At 42.0% G+C, this 25,967-nt stretch overlaps 1 protein-coding gene and 1 non-coding gene across 4 annotated transcripts in view; one reads left to right on the top strand and one right to left on the bottom strand.

Moving 5' to 3' along the window:
• CPNE4 (copine 4) overlaps window positions 1-25,967 on the top strand; it is a 262,001-nt gene that overhangs the window by 131,808 nt on the left and 104,226 nt on the right. For all 3 annotated transcript variants that reach the window (XM_078377351.1, XM_078377352.1, XM_020806875.3), the window contains exon 3: window positions 25,566-25,745. In XM_078377351.1, coding sequence (XP_078233477.1) covers window positions 25,566-25,745 — 180 coding nt within the window. The remainder of the gene's footprint in view (window positions 1-25,565; window positions 25,746-25,967) is intronic.
• Window positions 5,755-5,922, bottom strand: LOC140701505 (U1 spliceosomal RNA). The gene has a single exon (XR_012080427.2). It is a non-coding gene; the product is annotated as a U1 spliceosomal RNA (small nuclear RNA).

Below are 25,967 nucleotides of genomic sequence, written 5' to 3'. Positions count from 1 at the left end.
AGCGCCCAAGCGCCTGACCAGCTCTAGCCTCCTAGCAACATTGGAGGAAGCCATTTGAAACCTCTGAAGCAAAAAAGGCAGGGAGAAAGGGCAGGAAGTTCGAATTTCCTGCCCTTCCTCCCTGCCTTTGGAGCTTTCAAAGGGCTTCCTCCGATGTCAGGGAAAGCCCTTTGAAACCTCCGAAGGCACCGATTGCAGTTGCGGGGACCCCCAGGGAGGTCTCCCATGGTGGCGTGCAAGCCCTGGGAGAACTCCCTGGGGTTCCCCACCACCGCGATGGGCAGCTTCGGCACTCTCAAAGGGCTTTCCCCCATGTTATGAAATTGGTGCTACTAATTGACGCTAAGAGTATGTTAACTCATTGTGGCATTCACCCCCGGCCCCTGTTTGTTTCACCAAACACAAAGCTCACGAAGGCATCCCAACATGCTCCTTAACACGCTGCCACCAGTTGATCCTTTATCAACCTATATTTCCTATGAAAGACTGAGGTCCATTCAGTACTGAACTTTTAAACAGAAACAGGTTTATTGATTACAAGTTGTCTTAGGACTAATTCTTAAGCACATTCTAAAAGTTCCACAAAGCTTCAGTATTTTATTTTAACCTCTTCTATCTTAATTAATACAGGTCACACTCTGACTAATCACTCCTTAAACACTCTCTCTGCCTCAAACCCCAAACTCTTTTTTCTCAACTCTGTCTCTCACTGAACTAACTAGACTCTGACTAAGCCCTCCCTTCTAGTTTCTCAGGCTCCGCCTCCCAACAGCTCTCATTGGTACATGCCAATAATCTTCTACCTGAGCCAAAGCAGGGTGATCGCTACATACCTCCCCCCTTAGTAAGTTTGTTTATGAGGGGAAACCCAGCAGTTTGCCCTCATAAACAAACAGCTAAATACATGCACATATAACAATAACTTACCAATATTTATACATACCTTATAATACAGTTTCGATCCATTACTTGGTTTACTAGATCAAACCTACCACTTTATAAAAATTTAAGACAATCAATATAATTATAAATATTTGCATTTAACATTAATACCAATTACATTGCATTACCTTTGCATTAATAAAAACATACCAACCTCTTGCGTTACTTACATCAATACAAATTACATTACATTACCTCCACATCAATAAAGCTATTCACTATTATTTTTACCATCATTCTACACCTCTCAGTTCATCAACATCCAAACAACCTTTGCACTTTAATATATTAACAGAATATTTAATACAATATTACCAACTTTTTATCCAACCATTAGTGATTTGGCATCCACACTCTGAGTTCCTTTTACGCTGTGAATCACAAAGTCAAAGTCTTGCAGCTTCAGCGTCCATCTTGCAAGCTTATTGTTAGTGGATATCATAGTTTGTAGCCACACCAGAGGGAAAGGGTCAGTGCAAAGGATCAATTTCCTTCCCCAAACATAGGGCTTCAGTCTTTGCAGTGTCCAAACAATTGATCGGCACGTCCTCTCGATGGCAGACCAATGCCTCTCACAAGGTTGAAATTTCCTGCTGATCAAAGTCACTGGGTGCAGATTCTCGCTGTCATCCGCTTGGCACAGACCCACACTCGACACATCAATGTACATGATGAACTCCTGGTTGAAGTCCAGTGCAACAAGGACAGGTCCTGAAGTCCGCACTGTCTTCTGATGATCGAAAGCCACCTGACACTCTGACATCTAATGGATGTCCCTGGCTCGCCTCTTCCGGGTTAAGCCTGTTCTTTTTCTGAATAGTGGCTTAGTTTTCTCAGATGGGAAAAGGGTAGGGAGTTTCTTCCATTCCTGCAGCACAGGTATGATTGCATTCTTCCTAGAAATTTTATTGTTTTTGCCTTCAGCCTCACCAATAAACTTGCCCACAGGTACTTTTGTTGTAAAGCTCTCCATATGTGAGGGACCACTATCACAGGTCACTTCAAGATTCTCAGGCAAGTTTCTTTTAGGTGCCATCTCAAACACTTGGCTTATGTCAGATGTACTGAGATTTTCAACATCTGGTTCTATTCCTTTAATCTCCAGTTTCTCAGATAGAGGGTTGTTCTGCAAGATTCTCAGGACTGTTGCAGCTGCATGGGGAGCCTTCTTAATACTAGTCCCTTCAACTTTCCAGTGCTGCTGCAACAAATCCACAGGTCCTGATCATGCCAACAGCAATTCACTCCCCTCTATGGGTCTCAGCCTCACTACTGTGTCCTCAGGACAGAATTGTCTTTCCTGGGCCTTTTCATCACACAAGCTTTTTTCCTTTCCATGAGTACCTCCCCTAAGCTTGACTCAGCTACATCGAAGGACTTCTCCCTATATTTTACAGGGACAATTAATTGTTTGAGATGTGCATCTTCACTTCTATGAGGTGTTAATAAAACTTCTCTATATATCAGGTTTTTATCAGCTATAAATCTCTCTGAGTGTTCAGGGGTCAGTGGAATGGGATTCTCATTAGCTTTTCTAAAACAACTATTTTAAGTAATATCTTCCTTCTGCTCATTAATAAAGGAGGAACTATTAGGATTCTTTATTATGACCACTTCAGCCATTTCTTCTACCTCCAGGTTTTCATCTAGACTGAGACATCCCAGGTTTGATTCAGAGGCTAAGGCTCCCAATCTTTCCTCAGGGACTGTAATTTACATGCCCTGGGAGCGGGTTACCACTAAAATACTCTGCACATGCTTGGATAGATCTAACCCAATTAAACAAGGAGCAGGGATTTGGTCTGATACTGCTACCTTCCATATACCAGACCAACCCTGGTATCTCACTGCTACTTTGGCCATAGGTAAGACCACAACCTCAGCCCCAATTCCCTTAACAGAAATCTTTTCATGGTCTATTATATTTTCCTTCGGGACTATATCAGGGAGACATATTGTGACTTGAGAACATGTATCTTTTAGACCCAGTTACTTTACATTGTTAATGAAAATAGGCTCTGGAGAGTTATTCACCAAATCCTGATTGCAATGTATTATGAAACACTGTATCACCCTAGCTTCTGGAATGTCTGGGCTCTCTGCCAAGTCCATTTCCTTAGCAACCGCGTTGTGGCGGAAAGAAGCCTCAGCTTCAACTGCCGATTGCTATGTCTTATGCTGCACACAAAACACCTTATTAGGCTGACTGGAATTTCCACCTTTATGCTGATTAAAATCCCTAGTCTTTTGACTCTCACACTGAGCACAAGAATGACATTTCTCTCCACACACATAACATCTTTTACTGGCCTTGGGTTCAAAAAAAGGGCCTTATTAACTTTTCCCTCAGGACAATTAGGTTTCAGATGACTGTGCTCTGGAGATGAGGGTCTGTCTCTAAAATGGCTTGCAGTAGCTTGGGTACTTCCTTAGGTAAAGTTTCTGCTTCCTGACTCCCTTTTTGGCTACATTTGGGTGGCATGTTTAAGTCTGAGTGAATTAGTCTTTAATGTCTGTTATCTGTCTGCTGTTTATTCTAGTAACTACGTTGATCTTGCTTCACTCAGCAGCTGTCTAGGTCAAAACCTTTTAGTTACTGTGTATGTCTGAGCTATTCTTCCTCTCAGACACCAAAATAAGCCTCTGCTTTTATTTTCCTATCACCTAAGATCTGCTCTGATTCTGGCTTCCACTCTTATCCAACACTGCTCCCTTATCTCTCAAAGCCTTGGATTTCAAGCTAGCCCACTGGGTCTCTCAAATCCTGAGGTAAACAAAAAAGAATTGTTGCTTTAGAATCAGTTCCCTGTCTTTAGTTCCCCAGACAGATTAAAAAAAAAAAAACCAGGGAAAATTACTCTTTTAAGGGGTATAGCCATATTTAAAACACAGGGCATGTTATTTTGCCTACCAATTTTGAGAACTTGCTAGAACAAAATGGGCTGCAGTTAGGTTAGGTAATTACATAGTCTTAGTTTCTCATTATATTTCAACAAAAATAGAACAAACTCCTGACAGATCTGGAAGTTAAACATGTTGTAAATGAAACTGTAAAATGGGAGATAAAGTTGCCAGGTCAGGAGCATCTTATTCTCTGAGATGTGAGGGCCAAAATCAGCGACGAGAGCAGGCCCTTGTGAAGGCACAGAGGTGGAGCAAACAAACTGTGGGAGAGAACAGTACTGCATCCGGGCCAGATCACTGTGGAAATGAGTGTGTGAGAGGAATCTGGATAAGCGGGAAACAAATACAAGTGTGTGTGTGTGTGTGTGTGTGTGTGTGTGTGTGTGTGTGTGTGTGTGTGTGTGTGTGTGTGTGTGTGTGTGTGTGTGTGAGAGAGAGAGAGAGAGAGAGAGAGAGAGAGAGAGAGAAGTGGTCTCTGAAAGTGGTCAGTGTGTCTTTATGCATAGCCAGAAGGGCAGCAGACCATGTCTTTTTTAAAGAGCAGGAAGTTTACCTGAGCCCTATTGAGAAGAGGAAGGAGGGCTGCACAGACATAATCAAGCGTACAGTAGGAGTGGTATGTGAGAGGGAGGGTCTCCTGAGTCCTAGTCCATCACTCTATCAACTACACCACACTGGGTACTGTGATAAGGGTTAACCACCAAGAACCTGCAATATTTGCAATATTCTCATACCTAGGTGTTCTCATGCCCCCCCCATCTTTGGTTCATATTGCCTGATAGTCTTCTGAGCATTGCTTTCATATACTGATTATTTCCACATCTTTTGTGCAGGATTGAAGGAAAAGAAAACCATTCAAATAGATAGAACTCCTGAGAATTGTAGTAGATTACTATTTTGAGATGAAGTCCTTTTTCCTTCTTTGCATTGTCCTCTTCTCTTCATGGGTCCTCCTCAAAAAGAAAGATCAAGGACATTGTACTGCATTGCACGTCCTTTCATATGTCTTTATTATATCCCCCCCCCATGTGTATGGTTGGAGAAAGGGAGTGAAAAATCAACCAGCTGAGTCTTACCGATTTTTTTTAATGAAAAAGATGTTCTGTTCACCTTTCTGAGCAGTATATCCAATTTGGGATTGTATTGTAAATCTTGACCTGAAAGCTGGATGGAATACTTTCCTCTCTGTCTCTCTCTGTCTCTCTCTGTGTGTATGTGTTTTACCACTCACAAATTCAGACCTGTTTCAGAGATACCCTGTCTGTATATATACACAATGTTCTAACTTAAAAATTGTTTGATGCATCTCTGGCTCAATACTGAAATACAGCTTGATTTTTAAAAGAGTTTTAGGCTCTTGCTTTTGCATATGTGTTTTTTTCTTTATTCCCCCCTTTTTTCCAAATGTGCATCTGTAACAATTGAACATAAGCCAACGTACAGTGGTGCCTTGCTAGACGATTGCCTCGCAGAATGAGGAATTCGCTAGACGATGACTTTTTTGAGCAATGTTGTGTTTCACAAAATGATTGTTTCTATGGGCAATTTTCGCTGGACGATATTTGGGTCCTTGCCTCGCAAGACAGTTTTTTTAAACACCCTGTTTTGCAAGACGGTTCCCCCCCCATTGGAACACATTAATTACATAAGACCTACTTTTTTATCCCAAAAAATGTGGGGGAGAAAGTGTATTCTGCTGTTTTTCCTGGAAAGCCAGCAGTATACACTTTCTCCCCTACTTTTTTGGGATAAAAAAGTAGGTCTTATGTAATTAATGTGTTTCAATGGGGAAAAAAAACCATCTTGCAAAGCATCACCAATGGGGCTGTGGCTGCAAATTTAAATGGTAGAGGATGGCGAAAACAGCCAGGAACCAAAGGGTAAAGAGATTGTTAAAAAAAAAAAAAACCAGAAAAATCACAAACATAATGTCCCCATTAACACAAATTATGTAGTTGAGTTCCCCACATTTAAGGAAATCACAGGGGTCAACAGCATACCCAAAGTGCAATGGATAAGCCTCTCCCTGGGGAAAACCATTTTTACAACATGGTATTTCCCCTACAAGGTATGAATGGAATGCCTTTGCATCATCTACCCCCTTCTGTCCCCTGGCCCCCCAAGTCATGATGACTCCCTGGCTGCACCTCCCACTCAGTACAGGGCTGCACAGCCCCAGTCCTGCCAGAGGCCAAGAGAGCTCCTCAGTGTTTTGGGGTGCCCTTCGGGACCCCCATCAGGGGCTAGGTGTTCCTCCCACAATCCTCTAGTGCATGGGATAATTCATCTATTGTTACTAGATTGCCAGTTCTCAGGATGTGGGTTGACATCTCCAGGAACTGCTGCGCTTCTCCTGGTCCCCAGGTGGGGAGACAGATCTCAGGATGGAAGTTTGGGCACTTGTTTCCATCCATTCTCAGCTGGCACCAAGATTCACTGGCTTATCCTGAAGGTTTTTGTATGTACATTGAGCCAAAAAAACCCAGGAGTGAGTGGACAGAACTTGGAAGTGTGAAGTTGAGTCCATTATGAAAGTTGCAGCAAGAAATGGAGTGGAGGGATAGCATTGAGACTTCTTGTTTCATGAGCACTGGCAGTAAGAATGCATGGCCAGGAAGAATCTCCCCATGGGCAAATGCTGAGTCTTCCACAAACCGCAACAGCTATGTAGGATCGGGTGGGGTGGGGGAATCCTACATGTTGTATGTGTTGTTGGTGAGACAGTACAGGAGACAACTTGGTCACAAAAATCATGTGCCATATGTTCCAAAGGTGCCATCCTGCTGCCATCTTGGGAAAAATAGCCCTCTTTTTATTGACCTTTAATGGATACTTAATGGAAGACACAATGTATTTTTCACCATACTTTAGGAGGAAAATGCTGGTTTTTGGGATATTCGCCCTTTAGTAGTTGATGATAAGTTGAAGTTGTCCTAGTCAAGAAACAGCTGGCCTTTTGGATTTCTTTTTTCTTCTAATTTTTCAGCTTAAGAAATTACATGTAGTTGTGTTAGCTCATAACTTCAAACTAACTTATAAATTCAGGTGCACCTGTATCAAAACTCATATTCCCACCCACCCCCAATATCTTTGCATTATGAGTACCAGTATGGGTGGACTGGAAGAATCAGACATGACAGTTCTTTAACACACATTTAATCGGGGATTTTTCTTTTTTGCTGCAGTGATTTCTATCATCATAACCATGTGATAGAACAAGGACCTTGCAATGACCTTCTCTTGGCCTTTAACCAAAACACCTGCTTTGTCAAAAGCTAGTAAATGGCATATATCTAACTGAGCCCAAAGCAAGACATCACTTCAGGGCAAAAGAGAAGGAAATATACGAGAAAATCTCTGTTTCACTTCTGTTCTCAAATTTTTGAAGCTCAGATTCTTTTGATTATGAATATGAAAATATTTATGAATTTTGGCAAGCCCTTCAAAAATAATCTCAAATGAAATTCCTCACAGTGCGCACTAGCCCAGCTTGAAATCATTGTCTAGGGAAAAGCATTTCCCCATTGGAATGCATTGAAACCTGTTTAATGTGTTCCAATGGGGAAGAATCGTCATTGTCTAGCGAAGATCGGCCATAGGAAAGCCGCTTTGCGAACCGCTGATCCGCTGTTTAAATCGTGTCTTGCGAAGCTTAGGTCCCGAAAACACCTGTTCTGCGAGTGCGGAGGGAGCTGTCAAAATCATCGTCTAGTGAAAATTGGTTTGCGAAGCAGGGACCAAAGATTGTCCAGCGAAATTCCCCCATAGGAATCACTGTTTTGCGAATCGCTATAGCCATCGCAAAAAGCCAATGTCTAGCAAAAAAACTGTCATGCGGGGTAACTGTCTAGCAAGGCACCACTGTAGGTGATTATTCTAATTAAGAAAAAATGTGGTTGAATAAACTGGCTTTCAAAACCCCAGGATTTTAAGTATTAAACATTCAAGGTCCTGTACTAAATCTATCAGTTTTGAATTCTCCTAGATTTAATTATTTTTCAAAAAACAATCATCTCTGAGAATGTGTATTAGTAATGCTTTGGTTACCTAAATGTGTATGCTTGGAGATTTTCACCAGCATTCAGTGCCTTACCACATTCCCACCCCAAATATGTAGTGTGTGAATGTTTGCAAATTCTCATGTATCTCTAGAACAAAGACAAGTGGAAAAAATGGCAGCAGTGTAGTAGGTAATAAAAGTGTCACCTTAGAGGTATAACAAAATGTTTAACTGGAAGTTGGATGTCATTTCAGAATCATTTTGCATCTTTTCACACTTAATCACAGGCTTTACACCATGCTGAGGACTGTGTCTCAGTGCTTTAACTCAGCCATTAGCCCTGACCCATTTGAAGGGGGTTACAGACTGGAAATAATTCTTCACACACCACCTAATAAGGTTTGTTGTGCAACTTATACAATCCTGATTTGGCCCAAATTTCTTTCATATTGTGTTAATGGCCATGGCCAAAAAAAGGTTGAGAATGGCAGCTTTAACTCACCATGGAGAAAGGGAGTTATGGTTCATTTCATTGCATGTTTCATAACAATGCACTCTAAAATTCTCCTATCATTTTGAATACTTCGGTGACATAATTGATTTGCCACTTGAATTATACCGTTGAAAGTAAATTAATAAATCCTTCATTAAGAGCACATCATTAGCCAATAAATTTCTGAAACTGACAGCTGCACTGGATCTGTATCAGTTGACGCAGCTCAGAAACCCATCGCTGAGAATGAGTATTAGTAATGCTTTGGTTACCTAAGCGTGTGTGTTTGGAGATCTTTAGCAGCATTCGGTGCTGTACCACATGGCTATTTATAGACTATTCATTAAACTGCAAATTACATCAACAATATAATGAGGCTTTCTAGCTTTTAATACACTGATGTCTAAAGATCAGATAAATATCTTCATAATGGTAGTGTCACTATAATCAATATAAATTAAAGTGCTGTCTTTGTGGCTATCCATTCTGGAGCAGGTTTTTTTTAAAGTATAGACAGAGCTTCAAAGGTTAATTTAAACATTAATTTACTATCTCCCAAGGATCTCCACACACACACTTAGTTACTGCTATGGGTGCCAGTTAAAACAATAACTCTTCACTGAGCAAAAGCAACTCTTTATATAACTCAATAGTGGCCAATCCTGATATTGCACCTTGCAACATTTCTCAATATGCAAAGACAAAGTCAAAGAATACTTCCTTTGCCACTTAACATTGATAGGAAAATGACGTAAACCTGAAAAATACCTATCAGAATGTCTTAAAATTATCTCTGAAAGTACATTTTGGAAATAACTAGAAAATATTAGTAGTTTCCCTAAAAGAATAGGTGTACAGTGGTGCCTTGCAAGATGATTTTAATTCGTTCCGCGAAAATTGTCATCTTGTGAAAAAATCGTCTTGCGTAGTTCCCTATGCATTGATCTCAAAAAAAAAGCCTTGCGAAGCATCAGTCTTAAAAAAAAGTCTTACAAAGCACGGTCATAGAAAAAAAAGTCTTGTGAGTCACCATAATGATCGCAAAAACCAATTGTCTTGCAGGTTTTTTGTCCCGCGAGGCAATCGTCTAGCAAGGCACCACTGTATTTATTAAATTCTTACTGTAAGTAAATTTGTAACATTATCTTACCACTTCCGAGCCCCCAAAATCACCTAGTTACGCATAAGTACATTAGTGGTAAGTAGTTACTTGTGAGCTCTGGTTTTAGCTCATAGAAGTTGTTGTTCTGTAGCCACCATGCATTACATTTCTAAGGATGTGAATCCAGAAACAGATCTTAGAGACAGCCCATGATGTGAGCTGAAAGCTCATTACTGTTAGAGAGCTGGGACTAAAGCAATCTATTCAGATTTGTGGAATCAAACTTTAAAGGAATCCATGCTTAAGTCCTGAAGACCAGTCACCTAATAAAAGAAGCTAATTTGTGTACTCATGTAAGTAGAAGTATCTGCTATGATACTTAGACCCTTCCATTAGTTAAGCATCTGTTTAGGCAAGGTTAAGTGAGATAGCTCTCATTATTTTCCTCAAACATGTCTAAGCCAAGTAGCTTTTAACAGACCAGTTATGATAATTTCAGGCTGTGCACAAACATTAGGTTTGAGTATGAAGCTAATCATATTTATTCTTAAGGTTCTTAAGGTTTAAAGCACTGTCTACTCCAGTGGTTCTTAACCTTTGTTACTCAGATGCTTTTGAGCTGCAACTCCCAGAAACCCCAGTCAGCACAGCTGGTGGTGAAGGCGTCTGGGAGTTGCAGTCCAAAACTCCTGAGTAACCCAAGGTTAAGAACCAGTGGTCTACTCCACAATAAACCTACCCAATAATTATGCTCATTCTTGAGGTACTCTTTATACGCTGTAGCTTCCCAAGTTGAAAAAAGTGGTTGCCAAGAAAAACAATATTTTTAACAATGGCACTGTGACGTCCACCCTCGTGCCCCTTTGGTTGACCTTCAAGCCCCAGAGCACACGAAGGCAAACACTCTTTTCTTTTACACTCGCTGCCACCAGGTGATCTCTAAATCACCATTATTTCAGAAAGATTCAGGTCCAAACTTCAATTTATTTAAAATAAAACTTTGGTTTATTGATTACAGAAATATCTTCAGTAGTTAATCACATCTACATTTCCCAAACTAAACATTCTATTACACTGTCTGGCTTTTCTCTCCTGCCTTTCTTACATTTCTCTCTAACTCTCTATTTGACTTAATCTTCACACACTCCCTTGAACTCAATCTCTACACACTCTCTTACATTTCTCTAACTCAGTGGTTCTTAACCTTTGTTACTCGGATGTTTTTGAACTGCAACTCCCAGAAACCCCAGCCAGCACAGTTGGTGGTGAAGGCTTCTGGGAGTTGCAGTCCAAAACTCCTGAGTAACCCAAGGTTAAGAACCAGTGCTCTAACTGACTTAAAACTCTCTTAATCTCACACTCTGACTGAAATACTGACTCAGGCTCCACCTCTTATAGCATCTGTCTCGGCTCCGCCTCTCTGCAACATTAATATTCATAAACCATTATATTACATAACATAGACCATAGATTAAATAAATAGAGAACGCTACAGGCAGCAACTGGAGTGGGGGGCAGGACAGGACAATGAACCACCATAGACTCTGACTCTCTCTCTCTCTCTCTCTCTAAAGGAATGATGACATCTTTTTACAGATATAGTATATTAAATGAAATAATGCACTATGGTAATTGACTCTACACAATAAAATACAGGCACCATTGAATGCATCCCAAAGCATTCGGTATAAATCAGGGATGGGCAGCTTCTTGGTGTGATGGGGCTAGTTTGCTTCCTACAGTTCATTGGGACTGAACTTGTACTTCACCTCCACCACACTGCTGAATTTTAGAGGTTCTACAATAGTGGCAAAAAAAGTTTTAAAAAAGCAGATTTATTATTAATTTTAAAAAGCGTTTTCAGTTGAAAATATGGATGCAGGAAGTGTGTCCCTTGTTTTAAAACATATTTTTGCTTCTAGAAGAGTCCAATAATACTTCAGAGTAAAGTGTGTTCACTTCATGGATCTTCTTTTAAAGTAGAAATACTTGCTTTTAAGAATATTTTATTTCTACAGTACCATATTTTAGTATAACAGGAGTATTTTTTAAGAACTTGCACACAAATGGTGGTATCTTTTAAAAACAAAAGTAATTGACATAAGTTTGGCTATTACCATGTAAATATCTTCAACAATATGTTCAACTAACATTAGCCAAAGTAGAGGGGGCAGGAAAGAGAATGACGGCACTGTAACTGAATCATTGACAAAAAGCAGCTAACTGTATGAGTAAAGAAACATCCTCCTGTTGCTCTGAGGAAGTCAGGGTCAAGATGGCTTACACAATTTCTGGAAGAGTGTGCATGCAAATGGAGGAAAAGAGAGGATTCTGATTGTCTCTGAGATGATCAGAAAGGCAAGTGCCGTGTGCCTGTTTGAAAAAGAGAAAAACAAACACAGGCTTGAGGGAAGAGTAATATCAAAAGATTGAAAGACAACAAGATGAAAAATAAGAAAATAGCAGTAGGTGGAAAAAATTATTAAAAAGTGGTGAATTTAGGAAGTGAAGTTCATGGACTTCCCTCCATTGGAAAATTACTACAGTGGTGCCTCGACTTACGAACTTAATCCGTATTGGAATGGTGTTTGTAAAGTCGAAATGTTTGTAAGTCGAAGCACCATTTCCCATAGGAATGCATTGAAAACGGATAGATCCGTTCTGGCTGAAGAAAAAAAAAATCACCAAAAAAATAAAAAGAATACAGCAAGCCTGGTCAGAAGGCGCTCTGTTGCTGAGGTTAAAGAAGAAGAAAAAAACCCTCCAAAAATAAACAGCAAAGCCACCAACAACACAGCACACAAACATACCCCCCAGCCAAAACCCACCCAGAAGTTTTTTAAAAGGAGAAGACAGCAAGCAGCTTACTTCCCTGCAGACACACACACACACACACACACACACACACACACACACACACACACACACACACACACACTCCAAAGCAGGAGGCTCTCTCAAGCCTATGATGACGACAACACACTCTAACTGCCAAAAGTAAAAGAGCTACAGTACAAAGCAGCCTTGTCACCACCTACAGTTAGAAATCTGAATTGCCCGCCTTTTTCCCCTGCCTTTTTTCTGTTCATAAGTGGAAGTTCCATTCGCAAGTCAAAGCAAAATGTTGCGACCGGAGCTCTTCGTAAGTTGAAATGTTTGTAAGTAGGGACGTTCGTAAGTCGAGGCACCGCTGTATGTATGTATGTATGTATGTATGTATGTATGTATGTATGTATGTATGTATGTATGTATGTATGTATGTATTTATTTATTTATTTATTTATTTATTTATTTATTTATTTATTTATTTATTTATGTGTAGTCTTTTAGGGCTGTGGAGTTATGAGATTTAGGTTGCAAGAGATTCAACCCAATTACCCAGAAGTAGTTCTAGTGGAATAAATCAGATTGTTAAGGGGCATATGAGGATAGCAGTCTCTCACTACCTGATCCTCTCTCTTTGCCATCCCACTTCTAAAACAAAATTAAAAATCTGGAGGACTTTCAAACATTTTAAGAATTCCCATGAATCCACAGAAAGTAAAGCCAAAAAAGAGAAGAAGAAAAGAAAAGAAACAGCTTAAAACCATAATATCAGGGAATTTGCTTTTTTACTTTGCAATATACTTTTTTGTCTCAAATGTACATTGACACTCTGAATCACTAAAATCCAATTCTCAGCATATAGGAATGTTGCATACTTTACTAAAATTGAGTTAAATATACACTGAAATATATTTCGTATAAACATACTAAAGTACAATTTATTTCATTCTATTTTTTATATCACCCTCTCTCACAAATGACTCTTATTCTGTCCTTTTTATCCTTATAACAGCTCTGTGATTTAGGTCACAGAGGCTATGAAGGAGCCTCGTGGCACAGTGGTTAAACTGTAGTACTGCAGTCAAGACTACTCACAACCTGAGTTTGATTGCATCAGGCTCAGGTAGTAGGCTCAAGGTTGACCCATCCTTCTGAAGTTGGTAAAATGAATATCTAGCTTGGGAGGGAGGGGTGGCAATCTGTATAAATAAATTGTAATCCACCCAGAGAGGGCTTTGACCGCTATGCGGTGGTGTATAAGCAACACACTTTGCTTTGCTTTAGGTCAGCCTGAGAAGCTGTGACTGGTCCAAGGAAGATAAATATTTTTCTAGAGTGGATGTGAATGGAGTTTTCAAAAATTCATACGGCTGTTTCTTTCTCTCCAAAATTTCAAAAGGGGCAAGCTGGAAAGGGGGAATAAAATCACAGATGAGATTTTTTTCACTTTTTTTCTGGACTGGCAAGATTTTTAGTTGTAGTGACATAAGTTTAAACAGCAGCTAAAAATTAAAGCAGGGGTTAAAATCTCCCACCTTCAAAGAAAAGGCAATTTACTCAGATTTTAAAGCCATTTTTCACTCACTTGCCTTTTTCCTTTTTGATACTAAGCAGTGAGCCCGATCATTTGAATTCTCGTATGCTTCACTTAGTAATTTCTGCTCATCTCTCTGTCTTTTTCCACTGTTGCTGTGGGTTTATGGTGTTTTATATTGTAATATTTTCTTCTTATTATTATACTATGCTATATCTATAATTCTTTAATTATACTAATATTATGCTTCTAAGTTGTCCTGAGACTTCTTTTGGGTGAGATTTCAAATTTTTATGCATAACCCAGTTTCAAACTCTTGTGTGCTGAAAAAAGAACTATGCATACTCTCTGTCCCTTGTGTAATAATACACATCCACAGTTCCAGATTTGCTAATGATTTTTTTTTGCTGTGCATAGTAATTCTTTAAAATAAAGGAAAATATGAAACAGTCACATATTGTGGTTTACATATTTTAAAGAACATGATATGAATTAATTGACTTTGCATGTGTTCCCAGTTCCTTCAAGATAGTCTACAAAGGGGGGTCAAGGATAGTAGACAATTCCTGGGTGTGAAGAGGGCTTGTCGAACAGCCATGCTTCTTTGACAATTGAGTTTCGGCTGTTAGGGAAAAAATAAACTGATTTTGATGATGGGTCATCTGATTTTTTTTTTATTTTTGTAAAATATTTGTTTATTTTCTGCTCCTCCTTTCTTCTTAAAAAGGATGCAGAGTGATTTACATCATTAAGGGCAACATTTAGAGGTAAAAAAGGTAAGCATTCAATGACTTAAAAGGATTCAAACAAGTAAGGTAAAGGTAAAGGTTCCCCTTGACAATTTTTGTCCATTTGTGTTCGACTCTAGAGGGCGGTGCTCATCCCCGTTTCCAAGCCATAGAGCCAGCGTTCGTCTGAAGACAATCTTCCGTGGTCACATGGCCAGTGCAACTTAGACACAGAACGCTGTTACCTTCCCACCAAGGTGGTCCCTATTTATCTACTTGCATTTGCATGTTTTTGAACTGCTAGGTTGGCAGGAGCTGGGACAAAGCAACGGGAGCTCACTCCGTCGCGTGGATTCTATCTTATGACTGCTTGGTCTTCTGACCCTGCAGCACAGGCTTCTGCCACACTGTCACGTGTGCCACTCCATCTCCCTTCATCTCTCCCTACCACCTGGTTGCCCAGCTTAAGGTTCAGGCTGCAGTAGGGTGAGCTGTCCTGGCTTCTGCACTTTCGTGATGTCCCTCCTCCTGGTTGGTCAGCTTGCCAGTCACTCATTAGTATGTATTCACAGAGGATACAAAGGAGAAAAGAGTTTGCCTACCTGTAACTCTGGTTCTTTGAGTAGTCCTCTGTGAATTCACATGTCCTGCCCTCCTCCCCACTGTCCGTCACTGTGCCATGGCATATTGGGTAGCAGCAGTTGATTCCTTAAGAACTGAAGCACTGGGCTGGGGGCGGAGTTATATAGCCAGGTGTAGGGGAGGTCCCAGCACTAAGTGCTTAAAGCTGTGGAAGTTTCCGAAAACTGCCCTGCTCAGGGGCAGATTAACCCATTAGTATGAATTCACAAAGGACCACTCGAACAACCAGAGTTACAGGTAGGTAACCTCTTTTCTTTAGGCAAAATATCAAGGCATTCAATAGACAGACGTTTAATGGCTTATACAGAATAAATTCCCCAACAATATAAAAAATGCTTACTGCACTACATTTAATATTCATAAACATAACTCCCAGTTTTAAGTTACTTAGATGCTAGAGTCAGGTATTAGCAAACCCATATGTGTGTGTCAGAATGAATTTGGGGATTTCCCTTCCTCACCCTTTAATGTCCTTATATCACACCCTCCCCAATTAACAACTACAGTACTAACCACAAGGTTACAAACTTAGACTATTCCAGTTGGTACTTTTCCTCTTGCGTCCCCCCCAAATCCCCAGATGGTTTCACTTCATTGATTGACCAGTGTGTGTGTGTGGGAGTTTGTATCCCTGAATGCTGCCTGCCTCCCTTCTGTCTTCCAGATGATATGTCTTACCTGTGTTGATGTTAAAACCAGACTTATTTACTTTTTACTGGCATGTCCAGTACCCTCCACATTCTCATATCATGACAAGGGGCCCTACTGTACATCATAATGAGGGATAACCATTTTATAATGTAAATGTATTTTATGACTTTTTTTATTCAGTGGATGTTGATGATGAAACTACTTAAATGGGTTTGATACCACAAGCTAGAGGCTTGTGGAATTCTGATGTTCTGGGGACAAAGATCATTAAAAGAAGAAGTGTGGAAGATAAGGCTAGAACATGGGTCGGGGAACAGGGGTAAATTACCCCAAATGGGGTAAAAGTGAAAATCCTGGGGGTAATGAGCTGGCTGCTACCCCCCTCCCTCCCACCCCCCCCCACCCACCCACCCCACCCTACCCTCTGCAGCCAAAGCTTTAATTGTAAACCACCTCGCCCTGTTACTTCCTTCCTTGTAGCAGGGAGCTCCTAAATGCTCCGTTCTGTTAGAGAGATCGGAGAGATAAGCCTAATTGGATGCAGCTGGGGATTAGCCCCGGGCAATCAGCCAATCCGGGGCTTCTGAATGACTGCTTCCTCCAGAAATGACTGCAAACAAGCAGCAGGAGGGAAAGGAGCAAGCAAGGAAAGGAGGGAAGAAAGAAAGGTGCGAGAGACCTAGGACTTTGTCAAGCTTATTTAAATGTACAAAGTGGAGGGAGGGAGGTGTGTGTGTGTGTGTGCGCGCGTGGCAGGCAAGCAAAAGTGAAACTGAATTAAGGGGGGGAGGGTGGCTTTTTAAGGTGCTGTCTAGGTTTATCATCGCTTTCCTCCCAAGAGGCAGGCATCTTTGAATTTTGTGGCTGCTGTCTCCATCTGCAGTGATCATGGAGCCCAAGAAAGTGAAATCTGTCACTGCCGTCTTCTGTTCCCCTTCTATTTGCCAGGAGGTGATGGGACCAGTGGCCATGCTCTTCCTTTTTTTTGATGTTGAGTTTCAGACCATTTTTTGCACTCTCCTTTTTCTCCCTCATTAAGAGGTTCTTTAATTCCTCCTCACTTTCTGCCATGCTTTTGCATAGTCAATGAAGCAGAAGTAGATGTTTTTCTGGAACTCTCTGGCTTTCTCCATAATACAGCGCATGTTAGCAATTTGGTCTCTAGTTCTTCTGCCCCTTCAAAATCCACCTTGTACTTGTGGATGGACAGCAAAGATGAGGCCAGCATACCCTTCCATGGGTGGCAGCTCCAGAGTCTGGGAGGAGCAACAGCGAAGACCCTCTCCAATAAACACACCTGTAAAGGTGGTGAGACCGAGAGAAAGGCCTATCCTGGTGATCTTAATATCTGGACAGGCTTATAAGAGGAGATGTAGTTCTTGAGATAGGTTGGACCTAAGCTGTTTAGGCTTTTATAGGTTAAAACCAGCAAAGTGGTGCCTCGGCTTACAAACTTAATCTGTATTGGAATGGTGTTTGTAAGTCGAAACGTTCGTAAATCAAAGCACCATTTCCCACAGAAATGCATTGAAAACCGATTAATCCATTCCGGCCAAAGGAAAAAAATCACCAAAAAAATAAAAGGAACACAGCAAGCCCAGTTGGGAGGCGTTGGGGGTTTTAAGAAGAAGAAAAAAGAGCTCCAAAAACAAACAGCAAAGCCAGCTCTGTTGCTGGGGCAAAAAACCTCCAAAAATAAACAGCAAAGCCACCAACAACACAGCACAGAAACATACCCGCCCCAGCCAAAAAAAACCTAGAACAGTTTTTAAAAGGAGAAAACAGCAACTTACCTCCCTGCAGACACACACACACACTTCGAAGCAGAAGGAGGCAGCCCCAAGCCGCCTCCTCCGACGACACTATCTCTAACTGCTGTAAGTCAAAGAGCTACAGTACAAAGCAGCCTCGTTACCACCTACAGTTAGAAATTTGAATTACCCACCTTTTTCCCTGCCTTTTTTTTTGTTCGTAAGTGGAAGCTCCGTTCACAAGTTGAAACAAAATGTTGTGACCGGAGCTGTTCGTAAGTAGGGGCATTCGTAATTCGCACGTTGAATGGTGCCGGGAAATGGACCAGCAGCCAGTGGAGCTGCTTACATGAGGATTCTGTGTCACCTGTAACTAGAGATCATTTGGGATACTTTTTCTGTACCCCACAGTCTTGTTCACTTGAGGCAAATGCCTCACTTGTCTCCCCCTGGTTACAGCTCTCTCTGTGTGAGAAATAAAATGGGGAATTCCAAGTGGTAGCCCCTACTTTTTGGAGTGGGTGTCCTTTGAAAATGTACTTAAACCCAGACCTTGAGAAAGGTGAAATCCATCTGTTGGGACTTGGCTCTGGTGGCTTATGATGCAACAGAATGTAGTAAATTGTTTTACCCTTCTGTCTTTTAATAAGTCGGCATTGGTTCTATTGAGAGTGGCTGCTATATTACATGTCTTCTTGTTCACCACCTTGAACCATTGGCTAGATAGTCAAAAGTCCTGTAAACAAACAGGACGTGATGATGGTCAAATTGAGCACTGAACACAATTGTCTTGCTAGGTTAGTGTCAACACCAGTGCCTTGGCTTTATGTGTGTTGCAGCCATAGTTGTATAAGCATCCCTCCCAAGGTTGTTTTTATGGGCATCATATGTACAGTTCATCACCAGTATTGCAAAAAACACTATTGCCAAATAATGCAGCACTGATAACACTGATACACGCACACTGCTAAAAATTGGCCAAGGAAAGAAAAGGGCCTTTGGGACCTCCCCTTGCCAGAGCTACAGCTCCTCCATCTATGAAATATATGTAAAGGAGAGGAGAAGCTCTGCCCTGCAGGTCGGCAGGGCTTCATGATGCACAGAGAGCAGGAAGAACCTTAATGGCAGGGGCTGAATTTTGGTGGTAACTCTGAAGACTATAATGGGTGGATATTGGGGTGGGAAGGTTTCAAGTGATGAGTGGCCAGTTCCTGACAGGCACAATGTGGAAAAATGTGCTGTGAACAGAGAGGAGATGTAAATATTAATTGCCCCTCACAGAATTGCATGCCATTTTGCATACCTTGGTATCTTGTTACTTGCTGACTAACCAGGCAACACTTAGATGAGCTTGTGAACTGTTTTCAGTGTGAAGAATTTGGTGACTATGATGTGACGCAACAATCATAAGAAAACTTCTGCCCTAAAGCTGGGCACCTGGAATGTACGGACAATGACCCCTGGCTTTCCTGACTACGGCTTTCCTAACGACCTGCAAGAAATAGACGATGTGCGCAAGACAGCTGTCATTGACATGGAACTGAGTAGACTGCAGATGGACATTGTTGCCCTGCAAGAGACAAGACTGCCAGACTCGGGATCTGTCAAAGAAAAAAACTTCTCATTCTTCTGGCAGGGAAAACCATCGAATGAGACCAGGGAATATCGTGTTGGCTTTGCAGTCAGAAACACTCTCCTGAGATGCATTGTTCCACCCACTGTGGGGAGTGAAAGGATCCTGTCTCTGCAGCTCCACTCATCAGCAGGACCAGTAACCCTCATTAGTGCATATGCACCAACACTGTCATCCACTACAGAAGTGAAAGATAAATTCTACGACGATCTGGCAGCTACTATCAAAAAAGTCCCTGAAAGAGAGTCACTGTTCATTCTTGGAGACTTTAATGCTAGAGTTGGTGCTGATCACAATTCTTGGCCCACTTGTCTAGGCCGTTTTGGCATTGGAAAGATGAACGAAAATGGCCAACGCTTACTGGAGTTTTGCTGTTACTATGGTCTCTGTGTCAGCAACACATTCTTTAATACGAAGCTGCAACACAGAGTTTCCTGGAGACATCCAAGATCCAAGCATTGGCATCAGCTCGATTTGATCCTTACTAGACATTCTAGCCTTCCTAGTGTTACGATCACACGCAGCTACCAGAGTGCTGATTGCGATACTGATCACTCCCTGGTGTGTAGTAGAGTAAAACTGCGAACAAAGAAATTGTATCACATGAAAAAGGAAGGAAGACCACGTATTGACATCAACAAGACTCGCGATCAAAGAAAAGTGAAGGAATTTGCCCAAGCACTCGAGGAAACTCTTCCAGGTCCAGCTAATGTAAATGCACCTGAACGATGGGAACACTTCAAGAACACTGTCTACAACACTGCCTTGTCCACCTTCGGCAAGAAGACCAGAAAGATGGCTGACTGGTTCGAAGCCCATTCGGAGGAGTTAACGCCAGCCATTGAGGATAAGAGAAGAGCTCTAGCAGCATACAAAGCCTGTCCTAGCGAGTACAACCTGCAAGCTCTTCGAGCCGCTCGTAGCCAAGTCCAACAGGCTGCCAGGAGATGCTCCAATTACTATTGGCTTCAGCTCTGCTCTCAGATACAGATAGCTGCGGACACAGGTAACATCAAAGGAATGTATGATGGTATCAAGCAGGCCTTAGGTCCATTACAGAAGAAATCTGCTCCCTTGAAGTCTGCTACAGGTGTGATCATCCAGGACCGAGCACAGCAGATGGAACGCTGGGTGCAGCACTACTCCGAGCTATATTCCAGAAAGAATATAGTAACCGAAGAAGCATTAAATAACATTGAGTGCCTGCCTGTCTTGGAAGAGCTGGACAGCGAACCAACCCTAGCAGAAATAAATGCGGCCTTGGATTCCCTCACCTCTGGCAAGGCACCTGGAAGGGACAACATCCCTGTTGAAGTGCTGAAATGCGGTAAGGAGATCATCATCACCGAACTGTATGAAATCTTTTGTCTCTGCTGGAGGGAAGGTGGAGTACCACAGGACATGAAGGATGCAAACATTGTCACATTGTACAAGAACAAAGGTGACAGGGGTGATTGCAATAACTACCGTGGTATCTCTCTTCTTAGCGTTGTAGGGAAGCTGCTTGCCCGTGTTGTGCTGAAGAGGCTCCAGGTGCTTGCAGACAGAGTCTATCCGGAATCACAGTGTGGATTTCGAGCAAATAGATCCACCACTGACATGGTATTCTCCCTCCGACAGTTGCAGGAGAAATGCAGGGAACAACAACAGCCACTCTTAGTGGCCTTCATAGACCTTACAAAACCATTTGACTTGGTTAGCAGGGATGGCCTTTTCAAAATACTTCCCAAGATTGGATGTCCACCTCGTCTCCTTAACATCATCAGGTCCTTCCACGATGGAATGAAAGGCACTGTAGTTTTTGACGGCTCAACATCAGATCCCTTTGACATCCGAAGCGGAGTGAAACAGGGCTGTGTCCTCGCACCAACACTTTTTGGGATCTTTTTTGCTGTCATGCTGAAGCATGCCTTTGGAACTGCAACAGAAGGTGTCTATCTCCGGACTAGATCAGATGGAAAGCTCTTTAATCTCTCTAGATTGAGAGCGAAGACCAAAGTCCAACTGAAATGCATGTGGGACTTCCTCTTTGCAGACGATGCAGCCATTGTTGCCCACTCTGCTGAAGACCTCCAACAACTCATGAATCGTTTCAGCAAGGCCTGCCAAGACTTTGGACTAACAATCAGCCTGAAGAAAACACAAGTCATGGGCCAGGGTGTGGACTCACCTCCCTCTATTACCATCTCCACACAAGAATTGGAGGTTGTTCATGACTTTGTGTACCTTGGCTCAACCATCTCTGACACCCTCTCTCTAGATGTCGAGCTGGATAAATGCATTGGGAAAGCAGCCACCATGTTCTCTAGACTCACAAAGAGAGTATGGCTCAATAAGAAACTGACAACACATACCAAGATCCAGGTCTATAGAGCCTGTGTCCTGAGCACACTCCTGTACTGCAGCGAGTCCTGGACCCTTTGTGCCCGGCAGGAGAGGAAGCTGAACACCTTCCATATGCGTTGCCTACGACGGATTTTTGGTATCACCTGGCAGGACAGAGTTCCAAATAGAGTAGTCCTAGAACAAGCTGGAATTTTCAGCATGCATACATTATTGAAACAGCGACGTCTACGCTGGCTTGGGCATGTTGTGAGAATGGCTGATGGTCGGATTCCAAAGGATCTCCTATATGGAGAATTAGTGCAGGGAAATCGCCCCAGAGGGAGACCACAGCTGTGATACAAGGATATCTGCAAGCGGGATCTGAAGGCCTTAGGAATAGACCTCAACAGATGGGAAACTCTGACATCTGATCGTTCAGCCTGGAGGCAGGCAGTACATCACGGCCTCTCCCAATTTGAAGAGACCCTTGTCCAGCAGGCCGAGGCAAAGAGGAAGTCACAAAGGAAGTAAAACCAGGGAGCTGGACAGGGGACAGATTGGATTTGTCTTCAGTGTGGAAGAGATTGTAACTCTCGAATTGGCCTCCTCAGCCACACTAGACGCTGTTCCAAGTCCTCCATACAGAGCACGCTACCATAGTCTTTCGAGACTGAAGGATGCCTACTAAGATGTGAGAGTGGACCCCTGCTGATTCAGCGGAAGGTCCGGTCTCTCTCTCTCTCTCTCTTCCTCCTTGCACATACCCTTGGACCCCACAGATGCCCTTTGTTGATCCCAGATGTACTTGAGGCTGCTGCCAGGTGTGGGAGAATTCATTGTGGCAACATTGCCCATTCTTTTGGTAGAAGGCTAGCACTAGATTTCACCTCATTGTCTTTGGAGTGACACAAAGTGATGTAATAGCTATCAGCTCTCTCTTTGGGAGTTCTGTCTGGATGGCTGTTTCACACAGTCTTCGTTTTGAGTATTATCAGATAAATGTCTGTGGAGTCAACTGTAACTTTTAATTTCCTGAATAACTCATCCTTAGGACAAGATAGGACAAGCTGGAATAATTGGGGTAGTTGCTTTCTTGTGATTTTCCAGGACTTTATTAAGAAAGGGTTAAATCCACATTAACTGTTTTCAAACAGTTAATAGGAAAGCAATGACTTACAATGTATGGCATCCTTTTTTGATGGCTTTTTATTTGTAGTGCAGAGATGAAATGGTGTGAAAGCATAGTTAATAAAAGCTTGCTCATAAGCTACCATGTGAAGTGCAAATTGCTTTGTGCTTTTATTGGAATCTCATATACCTTATTGCAGCCTGGAAGGTTTCCTGTTGTTAATTTCCATTTGTTCTAAAAATAACATCACTCCCCCCCCCCCCATCACATATAAGGTGTTGTTTCTTAGGCTTCCTGGGTTTAATCAGTATTTAGGTGCTGGCCTGAAATGGTTTTATACTCGCAGAGTTAGAAATGCTTTATATATGGGACAGGTTCAGGCTGAAATCATAGTTGAATACAGTGGGACTTCAGTGTAAAGTTCCATAGGAATGCACCTTACCCAGTGCTAGAGATGGTTAATAGCATTCAGCTAAAATCCAAAGTTTTCATGAAGCTTATGTATTTGACTTGATGTTTAAGGGGTGCTTTGTATGAGACTGCAGGCTATGGAGGGTTGTTTTTATTTGATATCATCACCTCTGTAGCCTGGGCAGATTTGAATCACAGAATGAGAGCCACAGTGTTCTATTTCACTCTCTGATCTTCTTTTCTCAGTGGGCACAAGCTAGCAAGAGTTAGTCACAATGAAGGACGATGCTTAGACATTGATTAATTAAGGACCTGGGGCTGAAAACAGCTCTGTGTTGGATTCCTTCTTGTCTCTCCTGTTATGTACTGGAAACAGCTGTACTGTAGATAAAAGTTCACATTGAGCAGTGTACCTCTTGTGACACTGTCATGCAGCCTCTTCCCAGTTATTATGAGTTACAGAAAAGAGATCTAAAATGAGGAAGCCATTTTCTGTAGCAGCCCCGTTTCCTTGATTGTTTCCAGTGTGGTCAAAGAGCCTGGGGTTTCAGAAGTTCTGTTTAGCTTGGATGGGGAGATCAGCTGCTCCCTTCTCAGGCTTCCTCATTCCCTCTGAACTTAGCTACAGCTTTCATAGCAGGTAGAGGAAGAAAATGGATTTTCACCCAGCAATAATACGCTAAGAGTAAGCTGTCACTGTTCTAATGCCAAGTATTTTCAGTTGGCTTTAGGATTGGTCTTGAGTGGACAGTTGGGATACATCAGCTATGTAAAGAGCTGGTCCTTATGAAAATGTAAGCACCAAAATTAGTTTGCTGATAAGGATCAATGGAGTACGTTGTGATTTTGGACTCTTTTGGGGAGCATGGTTATGTGGATTGCTGTGATGAGCACCTGTACTTCAAGATGGATTACTACACTGCTTATTCAACTAGTTGTGCCTTATACTGGGTCCTTTTTGAGGTTAGTGGATCATAATTTGCCTGCAAATGAACCCCCTAACATTGTTTTTATGGGTGTTGGGTTGGACTGACTTTTGCTGTTTTTATAGTTTCTTGGAGGAAATTCACATGTCCTTCTGGAAGTTGATAAGTAGTGCTATATCATACTACAGTGGTGCCCCGCAAGACGATGTTAATTTGTTCCATTGAAATCACTGTCTTGTGAAAACATCCTCTTGCGAAATGCAATTCCCCATTGGAATGCATTGAAGTCCTTTTAATGTGTTCCAATGGAGAAAAGTCGTCGTCATTTTGCGAAAATCACCCATAGGGAAGCCATTTTGTGAAGCGCCGATCAACTGTTAAAATTGTCATTTTTTGAAAAACGGTCTGTGAAGCACAGACCCAAACATCGTCCAGCTAAAATTGCCCATAGGAAACACTGTTTTGCTAAGTGCTATAGCGATCACAAAAACTCATCATCATGCGGATTCGTTGTTTTCCGAGGTCATCGTCTAGCGAGGCACCACTGTATGTATATATGTGTGTGAATCAGCATTTGCTGGGCCCGTATGACTCCCCTGTTATAACACTGCCAGTCCAATTCAAATAGCTTATATAGCTTGGATACAGGCTATCTGAAAGACTATATCACCTCTAGAGAGGGGCATAAACTGCCGGTTTGGTGTTTGTGCTGATTCGTTGTGGGTTTTTTGCCAAACAGGTATTTGGCACTTCCCAGCCTTGCTCCCCCCCCCCCCCCGTAGACACCCACTTAGAGGCAGCAACCAGGGGAAGCAAGGTAGGGAAGCCAGGGCTCTGTCTCTGTGCGGGCACCCTCCAGAGGAGGCAGGGCTGGGAGGCACAGAACACCTTTCAGCCGAAGAAAAAACTGGCATGAACAGTAGAACCAGCAGTTTGTGCCCATCTCTAAACCTCCCATGAGCCTCCTCAGCGTTTAGGAGTTTCTGGGGAGGCCCTTCTATAAACCCCACCACCCTCCCAAGCTTGTTTGATGAGGATGTGAGAGAGAGCCTTCTCAGCGGCTGCTTCCAGATTGTGGAATCCACTCTCCCAAGAAGGCAGTTTGGCCCTTCCCTTTCGTCCTTCCGCCACCAGGCCAAGACCTCCCCTTTCTGGCACGTGTTTAAGTGGTTTGGATGAATGAAGGTGTTAGGAATGTCACATGTATTGAATTCAGGAACTTTTTAAAAGAGGTTTTTAATGGTGGTTTTAATATTATTATGTGCTTTGTGTTTCCCCGTTCTTTAATATTATATCTTATGATCTTTTAAATTCTTTAGTTTTTTTAAACTTCCAGTATCACAAAAATAGAGATACAGTAACAGAATTCTGTTAATAATGCAGGCTGTGTTTCATTATTTATATTAAGACTTTTGCCTGGTCCCTTTGAATCATTCCATTCTTCTGAATGTTTACCTCTACAAATCAATTTATTCTGGTACTATGTTTCTTTTTGGCCAGACATTTGAAGTGTCATTTTTCTCTTGGTAAAAATAAAATGGTGATCTTAATTTTCTCTTGATTGACAGGTTGACAGGACAGAAGTGGTTCGAACCTGCATAAATCCCATCTTCTCAAAGCTTTTCACAGTGGACTTTTATTTTGAAGAGGTTCAACGGCTACGATTTGAAGTCCATGACATCAGCAGCAACCATAATGGGCTGAAAGATGCAGACTTCCTGGGTGGCATGGAGTGTACTCTTGGGCAGGTAGGAATCTTGCCTTTCTTTGGTTGTGTTTGGCTCTGCATTGGTCTCCTTGCATAAACCAATAACTACTAGGAGAAACTATAGTTAGCAATGCTCCCTGTGAATTCTGCAAGAGCTGAGAAACGTAGGTTTGAATATGATGGATTATTCATGTATTTTTGGAGTGACCTATTTACAATGAAAAAAATAGCTCACTCAGTAATGAGAAAGAAATACAAATTC

This window comes from Pogona vitticeps, chromosome 6, assembly GCF_051106095.1.
Source record: "Pogona vitticeps strain Pit_001003342236 chromosome 6, PviZW2.1, whole genome shotgun sequence".
NCBI classification, from domain to species: Eukaryota; Metazoa; Chordata; class Lepidosauria; order Squamata; family Agamidae; genus Pogona; species Pogona vitticeps.
Note: the sequence above shows the minus strand (reverse complement) of the source record. Positions and strands in the feature narration are given on the sequence as shown.